At 42.2% G+C, this 14,158-nt stretch overlaps 1 protein-coding gene across 1 annotated transcript in view; it reads left to right on the forward strand.

Moving 5' to 3' along the window:
* Positions 1 to 14,158, forward strand: part of METTL15 (methyltransferase 15, mitochondrial 12S rRNA N4-cytidine) — a 114,556-nt gene that overhangs the window by 98,155 nt on the left and 2,243 nt on the right. Inside the window, exon 4 of the mRNA XM_056851682.1 lies at positions 209 to 387. Coding sequence (XP_056707660.1) covers positions 209 to 387 — 179 coding nt within the window. The remainder of the gene's footprint in view (positions 1 to 208; positions 388 to 14,158) is intronic.

The raw sequence follows: 14,158 nt of genomic DNA on the forward strand, positions 1-14,158 counted from the left end.
GAAGCCTCCATATGAATTAATAAGAAGCGTGATTTGCAAGGTAGAAGCTATTTCTGCTCTAGAATGATTTCTGCCTCTTATGTGAAAATCTCAGAAGCACTTGTAGGCAGTGAGTGTGTGTTTGACTTTATGTCTCAATGCTGTGAAGCTTCACCCCTTGTCAATGAAAGCTGACGTCAGTGAACTAATTGGCTCTTCTTGTGCGTAGGTATCCTGACATGCCCACTGCTGCTGATGTTGTGAATGCTTTAGATCAACAGGCGCTTGCGTCCATCCTGAGAACATATGGGGAGGAGAGACACGCCAAGAAAATAGCTTCGGCGATTGTTCAGGCACGCAGCATATACCCCATCACCAGAACTCAGCAGCTTGCCAGCATTGTTGCAGGTACCCTCATTAATTGTGAGCAGTATCTGAAAGAGAGAAAATATTAATCCACAAAGTCCCAGAGGGATCTATTTGTACTTGAAACCATGCAGGATCTAATCCTGTCTATCCTGCTCTGATGTCAGCTATTTTTTATATGTTTCTACCTTTTCTTTTTTTTAATCGTAGGCTGCTGATTATTTTAATAATAGATTTTACATGAATCCTTTTACCATTTTTGCCTACCAAGGTGAAAAAAATAGGATAACAAGAGTAGTGGGAATGTTTTATCATTACTGTAAAGAAGCTCTCAAAAATGCAATATGACAGATATTCTGTCTTTGTTTCAACAATCAAAATTTGTTACTGGGCAGATGTCACAATTGCCCCAACTAGTAAAATAACAATCTAGCTGATTCCTTTATTGTAAACGATGAGTTGGCAACATGATACATTTGATGTTTAATCTCTGATTTGTAGTGGCTAGTTTAGTAGGGGTTATTGGGACACAGTCTTGGCGGTTGTTGACGCGATACGTTGCAGACTCATGACCACTGGATACAAAGCAAACACTGCTTTCTGCATACAAGAAAATGTTCGGTGTCTAGTAAATAAGTCATCTGACTATTTCACTCTGTACCTAGAAGATGAGTTTACTTATATCACTTGGCTGGAAAAGATATTTGATGCTCATTTCACTGTTCACTAAATTCAGCAATTGTCATGTTCCAAGGGGCACTGAATATGAAGCCACCTTGTACCGAATCAGACCAAGGTCTCAAGTAAAGGATTGCTACCTGCCATTCTCCTAAATTAGAGGCTGAACCTAGGATCTTCTGCCTCCAAAGCATATATCCTACTGACCATGAGCCCTAAGGTCCAAGTTAAAACTTCATGTCCAATGAATGAATGATCGTCACACTAAAGCCCCATTTCTAGGGAATCCCATTCTTTTCTTTTTTTGAGTCTGAAGTCTACCTGTATGACGAGCTTTCTCCTTTACCATCTGGGGCAGCCTACTTTTTTTTAGTATCTTGATGGCAGTTAACTAATCTTCATCCTTCAGCCCGTGGGGTGTAGTGGTTAAAAGTGGTGGTTTGGAGTGGTGGACTTTAAGCTGGAGAACCAGGTTTGATTCCCCACTCCTCCACAGGAGCGGCAGACGCTAATCTGGTGAACCAGGTTGGTTTTCCCACTTCTACACATGAAGCCAGCTGGATGACCTAGTCACAGCTTTCTTAGACCTCTCTCAGTCCCACCTACCTCACAGGGTGTCTGTTGTAGGGAGGGGGAAGGGAAGGTGATTGTAAGCCGATTTGATTCTTCCTTAAGTGGTAGAGAAAGTCGGCATATAATAACCAACTGTTCTTCTTTATAGTAGTCTCTGAAATACTGAACATTGCTTAGTTTGGTTTTTCACTATAATCTGGACTCATAAACTTTCTGAACCCACAGGCTTAGCTTTGAGGTAGCCATTCACAAAACTAATCCAGACAATTTGAAGGAAGAATTTTTACTGTCACTTTGGACCATTTGGATCTGGCAAACTTGATAAATTTTCAACAATAAAGCATGTTCAGATCTATCTGATAATACTATAACATTTGTCTTTTACCTAAATATACCATGTTATGTTCTGTCAAGAAGAAATAAGATGTTCATTGTAATGGCTTCTGTGCGGTCCCACGTGGGACTGCAGTAGTGCAGGCCAGCCGTGGAGAAGAAACTAGCAAGCTTCTAGAACCATCTGTCTCTAAGGAGCGCTCCCCCCTCCCCTCCATCTCACACCGGAGCCAACGGGACTCCTGTCAAACAGGCATGTGATGGAGGGGCATGGGAGCGCCCTTCCCTCAATTCTCTTTCTGCCACTGTGGAGAAAGGACATGTTAGAGTGAGCTTCGTGCAGTTCCTGAGGGAACTAGTCTCTTCGATTTTTCTTCAATTGTCAAGTGAGTGTTTTCTGGTGTAAAGAGGCCACTATCCATTGACATGCTGAGCTTGTGGCCTCCTTACACCAAACGCCAGGCAAAAGAGAGCATCCAGACTTAAAGCCGCCCTTTGGGAATTATCTCTAAAATCCCTAGCTCAGCCAGGAGAGCAGCCCAGGAGGGTCCAATCCCCTCAGCTGCTTCAGTGCCGCCCCCGATGTCAAGGCCAGAAAAAGGTCTAGCACCCTCTGATAAGAGGGAAGTGTCAGAACCACTAGCAAAAAAGGCCAAAAGGAATTATAAGCACTCAACATCTAAATCCACCTCGAAAGGCATACCAGGACCCTCGACTTCAAGCACCCTCAGCACTGAACCCTGCAGCTTATCTCCCCATTCCTTGAGACAGAGAGCGACTTCAACCACCCTCGAAACTGAGGAGTGCAGCCTGTTGCCCAGGTCATGACAACAGAAGGGAGACAAGTCATCATCTCCACAGAGCGGTTGAGCTCTATCCTGCTCGCTACTGACCCAGCCTCAATGCTGACAATTGCCGTTCCCTTGGTGCCAAACATCACTGAGGCAGTCGATGCACCGTTCAAGGTCTCCCCAGCACCGAGCTCCATCACCACAAGGACAGGATTCGCCTCAGCGTTGAGCGTCGAAGTTGTCTTTGCCTCGACATCGTGCCTCAGATTGAGATTGTGGCTTCGATTCCAGGAGGCACGGGGTCAAACTTAGAACCCATCCCCATCTATTAAATATGTCTACTTCTCTTCTTCAGTGGACGATGTAATGGAGATCCCTCTGGTGCCATCGGATGTAGAGTCTCAGCCTCAGTCCGATCCATGCTTCTATGAGAGGCCACCTTGTCATCCCTACTGTGGGCATTAACAGCAGTGGTCGTGTTGCCCACAAGTGTTTCATCCTCCTTGTGAACATTGGAGACACCATTATCCTAACCCGTTCACAACTAAAAGGCCCGCAGAGAAGATAATTGGAGTTGCCATTGATGTCGACAGCAGTCAAGGCAACTCTTATCTCTTCATCGGGATACCCCATCAGATCCAGAGGACAAAAGAGATCTGGAGTTGGAGAAAGAGATAGCATCCCTCCCTTCCCCTGATGATGCAATCAGAGATCTGGCCCCAGTGTCGCCAGTGGAAGACTTTGCATGGAACAATTAGTCTGTATGGCGAAGGCCCTTGGAATGAAGGTAGTGACTGCTGACCTGAAACCTTTGGACCCTATTATGGACGTGGTATATGCCTCTGGTCTGGTTCAGTTGCCCATGATTAAGGGCATCAAGGACGTAGCCTCTAATAACTGGAACTGGATGGCTTCTAATCTAGCCTCGGTCAGAAAGATTGAAAATCTTTACAGGATTAATGATCAGGGGTCAGAGTTTTGTATCACCACCCTCCAGGTAACTCTCTGGTGACAGAGGTCTTGCCATCTTAGAACAGGGCAGGTTCTCACTCTGCACCTTTAGACAAGGAGGGGAGAAAACTAGGTACCCGAAGCAGGAATATTTACTCTTCCGGGGAATTGGGGCTGGAGTCGTTTCACACCCTATGCCAAAAATTGACTTGGTGATATGCACGTTGTCTAATATAGGTTTGATACTTAATCAGGACAAATCTAAGTTGCAGCCAGCACAAGTCAGGGAGTTTATTGAGGCAGTGTTGGATTCCGCGGCAGGCAAAGCTTATCTTCCCCTTCACAGGGTCAGAACAATTCAACAGTCGGTCAAGGGTTTCACCAGGTGCGGATATCAGGCGCCAATTAAAATTCAGAAGCTGTTTTGCCTTATGGTCTCACAATGTCAGTCGTCCCCTATGCCAGATTATGCATAAGGTCCCTTCAAAATTGGTTTATTAGAAGATTTAGAATAAATGTAGCTTTGCAGTAGCAGAAGATGTCAGTACCATGTGCTGTCCTAAGATTCCTTCTTTGGTAGGGGATGGAGGAAACCTCCAGAAAAGGGATAGACTTTGAAGTCCACTCCCATGATTATCAGATTTTCATTGCTGCTTCACTCAGTGGGTGGGGAGCACACTGTAATATTTCTGTGGTCTGAGGTACGTGGTCCCCTAGGGAAACAGGTTTGCATATTAATTTATTGGAGATCCATGCCATCAAACATGCCCTTGCCTCTTTTGCAGGGCTCCTCTCAGGGCCTAAGCTGTTGGTTGCCATGGACAACATGGCCCCAAAATTTTATGTGAACAAAGAGGCACCGGATCCCTTACTCTATATCGAGAAACATCACTTAATCTGCCATTTTCTCCATTTTCGTATGTGCCTGATAGTCCTTGTTACCTGATAGTTTGATATAATTTAATTTTTTCCAGCTTTCATATAGATTTCTGACTTGTTAAGAGATCATCTGAACATAAGTTTATTATGAATTGAAGTTTAAGGGCAAAAAGAATTTTAAAAGCATCTTTGTGGATAAAGCTAGTTTTATCCAGATCTATCCAAGTTCACAGACTTTTAATTAACAATATGAGATTTTTAATATATCTTGAGTTTCAGATGGATATAAATTACCATGTACTAAGTGATCCTAGACAAAAGGACATACATTGCGTCACTAAAAGTTATTAAATTGTGATGCAGATTCAACAGAAAATTCTTGTAAACAGGTGCCCGATCAGAATTAATTTTTAAAGTCCACCATTCTCTCCTACTCGGGGGACTTGAATGCTGCCCATTGTCAGGCACAGCACGTTGCTAATTTCGCTCTGAAGCTTAAAAATTTCAATGCATTTTAACGTGTGAATCTATTAGGTTTTAAATAGTGTAAGCAACATCAGGGTATCCCAAAACTATAAAGGATAATTTCTCTCCTTGGGATTTTAAATCATTCATCTTGCCAGAAGCATGGTATTTTTATGAATGAAATCCATTCTGCATGCTCCCCATACAAATTGTGTTCTATTATTATCTCTAGTAGAGCCTGTTACCAAGCAAGGTTTTTATTCTGCCACTGTGGGTTTCTTTTTTATGGAAGGTCAAAACAAGATTTCTCCTCCCTGGATCCACCCAGAGATTCCTTGTTTAAGAATAAAATAATACTCAGCTCTGCCTAGCTAGGCTCATCCAAATGAATATTCCCTTGTCGGGATAGAGCGGCCAGAAATCCCATAAATTATTATTTATTAGTAGTAGTAGTAATGGTGAAATATAGTGTAGATGCCATTGCAGCAGAAAATCCCTGATCCATTTACCCACCTGCCAGCAGAAATGCCAGATTCAGTAAATTAGGCAATTTCAAATCCTCTTGGTGAAAAAGCTGTTCCGTTTTCTATCAGTTAGAGTTCTCGCTAGCATCATTCATTCTTTCACAGCTTTAAGGTCCAAGAAGAGCACTGTATTCTAGGTGAAACTGCTGTTGATGAGAGAATGGAATCATCCGCAAATCTATAATGTGAGGGAAGCACTGCTACCTGCATTGGCTCTATGACATGCCTTTTCTACCAACTGAAGGGACTCACACAGCCTCCTAGGATTCTATGGAACCAGGTTTGTTTTAAACTGTAAACCTTCCCCTCAGTTACCCGGTGTTCTTAAGGCAGCAAGTATATAGGAATGGGTTCACTGTCGTGAGGGGAGTTTTGTGGTGCACAGGTAGAATATGGAAATCATTGAGGCAGGATTAGTATATAAACAACAAAGGTTTATATATTTACAGGTTGGTCAAAGAACGGATCAACAGATCAGCAGCAGAGGTTTCCAGATAGTCAGAAGAGAAACCTGACTGAGGCACATAAATGTTGGCTAGGTGTCGCTTCAGAGTGTGGTTTAAACTTTCTTTAAAGTTTGTAGGCACAAACATGCTTTTCCTGACTAGCCACTAGGTTGTATCCTCTCTTATACATGGGGTTCCACCAGCCTGCCCTTTCTCAAGAGTCAGACTAAATGGTACAAGGTCTGCTCAGTACCAGAGATAGGCCTAACAATCGTATACTCTACTCTCTCCCAGAAGTAGAGCTAAACCACTTTGCCACACTACCAAGCAGAGCTTCCCTTTACTCTGTCTGCTCTTTTTCTAAGCTGGACATGAGCTATCACTACCCTCTCCCTGAGTCAGAACTAGGGTTGCCAACCTCCAGGTACTAGCTGGAGATCTCCCTCTATTGCAACTGATCTCCAGCTGATAGAGATCAGTTCACCTGGAGAAAATGGCCGCTTTGGCAATTGGACTCTATGGCAATGAAGTCCCTCCCCTCCCCAAACCCCACCTTCCTCAGGCTCCGCCCTCAAAATCTCCAGGTATTTCCAAACCCAGAGCTGGCAACCCTAGGCAGAACTCAACTCCCTCTGCACTCTCCCTGAGGCAGACCTGAATTATCTTCTTTATGCTTCCCTCCAACATTCCTTCCCCCTTCTGAAAGGTAACGGAGTGCTGGAGCAGCACTCCCTTAGGCTCAGCTGAGCGGCTGTTTTCCCCTTCAGGAGCAGGACAGCCTCCTGTCTGGCACAGGCTCCCTGTTATCTTGTAGGGATTTTGGCCTGTGAAGCCCTAAAGCTCAAGCTCAATATACTTTAGAAACTACATCTACCTCTGTGACTCATTACACTCTTTGAAATAAATTGAGGGACGTTTTCTTAATGATATTACCCATGAGCTACGTTCACACAGCAAATGCACCTGGTCAGATTCCCAGTGGATTCTCTCGTTATCTTTAGAAAAGCAGCACATCTTTGGGTTTTACACCCCTTGTAGTCAAGCCATGCTCTAGTACCACATGAGGATGCAACCATTTTTAGTGGTTTCCTCTACTTCCTGGATGTACATTATCATAGGCAAAGATCTGAGTCAGATACTTACCACTGGTGATCTTATAGGCCCATCGGCCTGTCTAGGTAACTTTCAGATGAACATAACAAGACTCCTACTGGAACAGACCAATGGTCCATCTAGTCCAGCATCCTGTTTCACACAGTAGCCAAATCAGTTGCCCTGAAGGGACACAAAAAGGCCACAGAGGCTAAGGCCTTCCTCTGATGGTGCCCCCCAGCACTGTTATTTAGAGAGTCGCAGGACAAGCCTTCTGGTAGAGGGGTTTCACAACTCCTTTGTCTCCCTGCAGTAAGTGCTAAGCTACGTCATTTGTACTGTGGTTCTTTAGCCTTGCCAAGATGTAGTCTGAGATGTGTTATTCCTATATGTGTGTATCTTCTTGGACATGAGTGTAGTCTAAGGATACATGACAGTAAACTACACTGAGAGACAGTGTGAGAGCCCAAGGTTACCCAAAAAGATAATATGGCTAAATGGGAATTGGAAGCCTAGGACTCTCTAGTCCTAGTTTGATGCTTTAACCACTATACACACTGGCTGTGAAGTCACTTTCTTATTTTAACTTTAAAAACTACACACTAAATTGCAGTATTTGTCATTGCTTTGCCACAGCACATAATGAACTTTTCTTTTTAGTTACTAGCATAAATGTCTAATTGCAAACATAGTGCCCCTGAAAGTGCTATAGGAAACAAATGCATCGAAATTGCTTGGCCAAGATTTTTTGTCTCTCGGGCCATTTATGCATGGGCTAGTTCTCCATGTTCTGACCCAGTTTCGTCTCACACCTTTCTGATCTGAGTTGATTAAAATGGTATGCATTGCTTCCTATGATAGGGGAGGAAACAGGGTTCTTCTTGACCAATGAATAGAGGCCACCTTGAAAATGCAACAAAGGGGGAGTTTCTTGGCCAGTCCCTCCACCCTCCCACACCACGTCTTGGTGATTGCCGGTTGTTCTTTGGCGAATGAATTCCGTCTGCCCCCCTTTTTAGTTAATTTAAATAACTTGCGCTTTTTAAAATATATATATATTGATATATTGATTATTCACTAAATTGAACATCTTATCTATCCCAGTTAATCTTACATGGAGGCACAGGAAAGAACAAGTCACTGATTTGTGCGGGGGTGGAGGTTTGGAAACGGGCACCACTCTTCTAAGGTTAACAGTTAAAAACTTTTGTAAAGAAGCTGTGTGGCTTACTTCTAACCATACAATTCCCTGCATTAAAAAGGGAAGGAGTGGTGCATTTGGGGGAGCACTCAACTGTCTGGGAAGAAGGAGGGGAACAGATGCTAGCCAACCCTGTACACATCCTCCCAACACACACACACACCAAATTAGGGAAAATCCAAAGTTCCTCCAGTTGTCTGCCACGATTCCAAGAGCCAGGCATGCTTCGCGAGAGCGCCCGCCTTTCCAGGTCACCCATTTATTTAAACATCTCCTTCCATTTACTTCTAAAATTTATTCAAACTTGCGGAGGAAGGAAGGAGTGCGGGAAAACGGTGCCAAAGTTGCGCCAAAAAAAACAAAAAGCAAGAGATGGAGGAGGGGTTTGGAGAGAAGTGGGGCGTGTCAGCATGAGGATGGCCAACCCGAGAATGGACTCTGCACAGTCAGTCAATCCAGAATTAAGAAGGGTCAAAATTTTAATACGTGCTAAAACAGGAATGGGAAAACCCAAGTGGGTCACGCGCTGGAACAATGTTGAACTCACAGGGAGTAGGATATCATGCAGAGCACCAAAGTAGATTTGCGGGAATAAGGGGAGTCAGAGTAACCATGCATAAATGACCTCAGTAAACTAAATGTTTTGACAAGGGAAAAAGCCCAACCCTATTACTAAACTCACAGAAATTACTGGACATGTACATTTCTATATGTCAGATGTATGTGGCCATGTTTAGAGTTCTGTGTACAGTTGTCATCATACTATCTCCAAACGAGTATCATAAAGTTAGAAGACCAGCTTAAATGACTGAGGAATTTGTGTAACTTCTCTATAAGGAAAGAGTAAGAATTGTGGCACTTTTTTGTTTAAAAAAAAGACAAGGAAAGGGGACACAAAGGACTATATATAATACTGGAGGTTTTCTTCCATGTTCAGGGTTTAAGCATGCTGGTTTCATCTAATAATACATAAAGAACAATGACCACAGTAATAATCTTTGTAGTTTTACTTGCTCATTTAAGTGAAACCTGTTCATTTTGGTTGCCACACAGTGGTCTTTACATTATATATGTGGGATATTTCCCCCCGAAGTATAAAGTTCAGTCAGCTCAGGGACATCGTTTTCAAATGAAAATGTATTTTTAGATTCATTAAACATAAAGAGAAGCACATCTTGCCATGTGACATTTTTAGATCCCCTTTCTTCATTTAAACTATAGCCTTTTGCTCCCAGTATGCAGAATTTTTCTTTTGTCCATTTCTTCATTCCATCCAGGTATATGAGATAAGAGGCTGAACACCACAAATATATCCAACACAAACAATACATTAATAAAAAGTTCCTAGCTGATGCTTTCATTTGCTTCTAATGTGTGTGGCAAGTGGAAGAAGGCTATACATACATTAACATAAATGCCTGGTGTTTGTTCTTTGGGTGGTGGAGGAGAAGGGAGCTGGAAAGGAAGATGACTGATGATTCACAGTTGCTGAGTGTTTAGTGATGTGGTGTGTATATGGTGGGTTGCTTTGCCAAAAAGAAAATCCCACTGTCTTTGTAGATGGTCAGCAGCCATAATCTTTGGTAGATACAGTGCATTGGAACTAGATTTGATACCTCGCTTCACCCATTCAAACATTACATCCCGGTCATGTTGCACTGAAAATCACTTGTGTGTGTTTGTGGCTCATCGCAGGTGCAGTAAGATTTTAGTGTGCATCCCAAATGGGCCAGCTGCATCTCTTTGAAATACTCTGTCACAGGAAGCTAGTCCTATCCATAAACAGTGCTGATGTAGGTGCTTAATATGTCATGTGAGCAACCTACATTAGAAGCATGTTCAAAGTTTACTTCAACTGCATGGAGCTTCAGCCATGTGGAAGTGATTTTTAGCAGCCTGTTACCCACATTGGTATACATGTGACAGGGCAGTAACATGCAGAGGCATCCCCCTGCCCACACAGACCAAACATGTGGAATTTTGTGCACTTAAACACTTGGAACCATATTGCCTATGTATTTGGAGGTACAGCTTCAGATAGCAGCACTCAGAGAAATGGGAGTGGGTGGGGAACGTTCAATGAAAAGGGTTTTCATTTTACTAATGGAAGAGAATAGAATAATTGATGCAATATGGAAAGCATTAATGAATGAAAACTACAGAATAGAAATGCAGTATGGTGGACCAACAACAACAACACAAAACCTTGTTCTGGAATGGCTGCATACCGAAGAAAATTAACTTTTAAGAGAAAATAAGACATACAAGATTGATCTGGAAGAAGGGGGAGGGGGTTCTCCACAGTAGCGAAGAAGAAGAGTTGGTTTTTATATGCTGACTTTCTCTACCACTTAAGGGAGACTCAAACTGGCTTACAATCACCTTATCTTCCCCTCCTCACAACAGACACCCTGTGAGGTAGGTGGGACTGAGAGAGCTCTATCAGAGCTGTAACGTGCCCAAGAAGCAGCATTGGGAGTTGAAACTGACCAGGAGAAGGCAAAAGGTTTGGTGCCAGGTCAATGGAGCAGAGGTTCGGGATCCAGAAAAAAAGAAGGAACCAACTGTGAGGCTGGGGTAACAGGGAGTTTCCAAAATGGCTACAAAACGTTGGGGCCATTTTGAGCGGCAACTCTTTGGGCTCTTTTGCCAGGGAAGTGGAGGGGAAGTGGTGTCTTGGCCTTGGAATGTAAGAATAAAAACACAGTCTTCGAGGGGGGGGGTTCAACTATGTGAAACCTTTGTCTCTATAGTAGAGGGCAGTTTCCCTTTTGCATTTAGAGTTTTAAAAGTGTACTTGTGTGGAGATACGGATGTCAGATATGTTCGTATCCATAGAAAAGGTAATTGCCATAATTGAGGAAGAGCTGGAATCATCCTATCTGGTTGTTTAGATAGAAAAGAAATTGCTGCAGGGGTCAGCCCGTTGCTTATTGTTTTGGAAATCTGGGTCTGGAAAATCAGATTAGCTGGGAGGAAGCTCTGGGGTTCTTGGGGAAATGGCCTATGACTGAACCCCTCTTAGGGTGGGCTTATGCATATGACCGATAGAGGAGTGGCCATGCAGTCATAGAAGCGTAGAGTTGGAAGGGGCCATACAGGCCATCTAGTCCAACCCCTTGCTCAATGCAGAATCAGCCTAAAGTATCCCTGACAAATTTGTCCAGCTGCTGTTTGAAGACTGTCAAAAACTGAGAGCTCACCATCTCCCTAGACACCGATTCCACTGTTGAACTACTCTTATTGATTTTAAAAAATCCTAATATCTAGCCAGTACCTTTCCACCTGTAATTTAAACCCATTATTGCAAATCCTATCCTCTGCTGCCAACAGGAACAGCTCCCTGCCCTCCTCTTAAGTGGTAGCCTTCCAAATACTTAAAGAGAGCAATCATGTCCCCCCCCCCCGCTCAACCTCCTCATCTCCAGACTAAGTGTTTATTACCGGGTCCCTCGGCCTTTCCTTGCAGGGCTTGGTCTCCAGGCCCCAGATCATCCTCGTCAATCTCTTCTGCATTTTGTCCCCATCGTTTTTGAAGTGAGGCCTCCAGAACTGCACACAGTACTCCAGGTGCAGCCTGAATATGACATCTTGCAATCCTTTCCTCCTTGCAATGACTAACTACTTTTTGATATCAGTTTAAATCAGGCTCCTATCTTTCCTGGGCTCACACAGGCATTCGCATCTACAGAAGGGAATAGAAAAAGAAGGTCTCCTTGGCTGAGGGTTTTGTGGGCATCAGGCCACACGTTGTACAGGTAGTGTTGCCAGTGACCCTGGCATCCCACAAATATCACAGAGAGTGAGCAGAAAGTGAATGCAATGTCACTTTCCAATAGAAGAGTTTGTTTGTTTGTTTGTTTGTTTAATGTTGAGAAAATAATACAGTTCTACAATGGAGTAATTTGAATTGTAGTATTCTCAGCTCGCTCGAGTTTTTAATTAATGTAGCACATGGATAGTAAACATTATACAATGATGATTAACAGTTTTAGAAAATGTTATCATACTAGTCGGTTTAGTACAAAACAATACAAATACCTAGTTTGTTTATGGAAACGTATTGGGATGCAAGCGATAATAGAAGACCAAATGTGGATGTAGCATCTAAACACATTTTCTATGCTAACAGAAAATGTGTATATTTTACATTTGAATAGATTGTGGTTTCTACTGTACAGTAATCAATATCCATAATCATATGTAAATAATAACTTGAACATCTAAACATGATTTATGAATGAATAAATATATGATAAAGAGCCAACTCTTTGTGTCTCTTTATATATTTTGTGAAGTGAAATGGAGCACCAGGAACTAAAAAAAAGTTATGTTCACTTCAGGGGTTGATATTTTAATCCCATGTCTAATCCAGCAAAGGCAATGGTTTCCACTTGTACATCTTCTTACAGACACACTTAAAAGGACCCTTCCTTCCAGTGTGTATTGTTGCATATTTGGGTCCATTTTCTGCATTAATTAGCTTTGACAAGGCCAGTCACCTGCATGTATGTGGACACCTCCAACATTATGAGTAGAACTATCAAAAGCTGAAAGCAGTGAGAGATGGTCCCGATGAAGCAGTGGGAATCCCTGGACATCGGAGATAAAATTTACTTCTTCACAAAGTATCAGAGAGAACTGGTATAAGATGTTTTTTAGACGGTACCTTTCACCCAAGGACCTTAACAAGGTGTATAACACGACTCCACCTAAGTGCTGGAAATGCTCTGATGCAGAAGAAACCTTTTTCCATCATTGGTGGACTTGTACCAAAAGTCAAAAGTATTGGCGAATGATACACTCAGAACTTCAGAAAATGCTTCAAGTGAACTATGAACTAGATTCCAAATATATGTTGTTGGGAATAGTCCCCCCTCAATTAAATTCCACTCGTAAAGAGCTTTATCAATATGCAGTTTCAGCCACCAGAATTGTGTATGCTAAACACTGGAAAGCTAATACAATTCCTGATATTATAGAGTGGACCAACAAACTTTTAGATTTTGCTCTGATGGCCAAACTAATGCAACTTGTTAATATGAAACCAGCTGAAGAATTTGAGTTAAAATGGCAGCCTTTGTACAATTATTATTCAGGTAGATAAACAAGCTAATAAATTAGATAGCAAATTAGTAGAGAATCTGTAATGATATATAATGTGTAGGCACGTTTAAGATATTTGATAGAGACAATGAACTGTGATTGCTAAGACGTCCAAGGGTTTAGGATCAAGGACAGAATATCTGATAATATTCTTATCATTCCTTTTTTATATAAATTATGTTAAGGCTTGGAAGATGAAACATGTTTTTTCTTACTTGTTCCTTTTCCCTCCCTTTTCCTTTCTGTACCCCCAATAAATAAATATTTTTTTTAAAAAAATTAAAAAGCTGAAAGCAGTGGACTTCTTTTGGCATCAGCCCAGATCCTTTCATGCAACATGCTACTGTTTATGGAGCTTTGCATCTTGGGTACAATGTCTTATGCTGTAATTGCTCAGGTGGTAAATCTTCAGCATGTAATCTTGACAAATTTCTTGAGGAAAATAACCAACGTTGCTTTCTTGACTTGGGGAGGCAGTATACAAAATGCAAATATTACTAGGGTGCAGCAAAGTCACTTATGATCCCCATATCTCACATTTGGGGGAAAGGTACATAGTCAAATTATTCTTCATGTGCCACCTGTGCCTTCACACAAATGGAAGTGGAGTGCCATGACTTTATATGTCTCTTAACATCTATGTTTGGTTTTTGGTTAATGAATTCAGAGAGGCTGTCCCCAAAGTTCTCTTGCAAAAGGCAAGCAATTTTTGTTTGTAAGTACATAAAGTATTAATGGTACTGTAAAGTGGCTCTAAGATTGAAAATATTTAAC

The sequence above is a fragment of the Euleptes europaea genome, chromosome 6 (assembly GCF_029931775.1).
Source record: "Euleptes europaea isolate rEulEur1 chromosome 6, rEulEur1.hap1, whole genome shotgun sequence".
In the NCBI taxonomy this organism is placed as follows: domain Eukaryota; kingdom Metazoa; phylum Chordata; class Lepidosauria; order Squamata; family Sphaerodactylidae; genus Euleptes; species Euleptes europaea.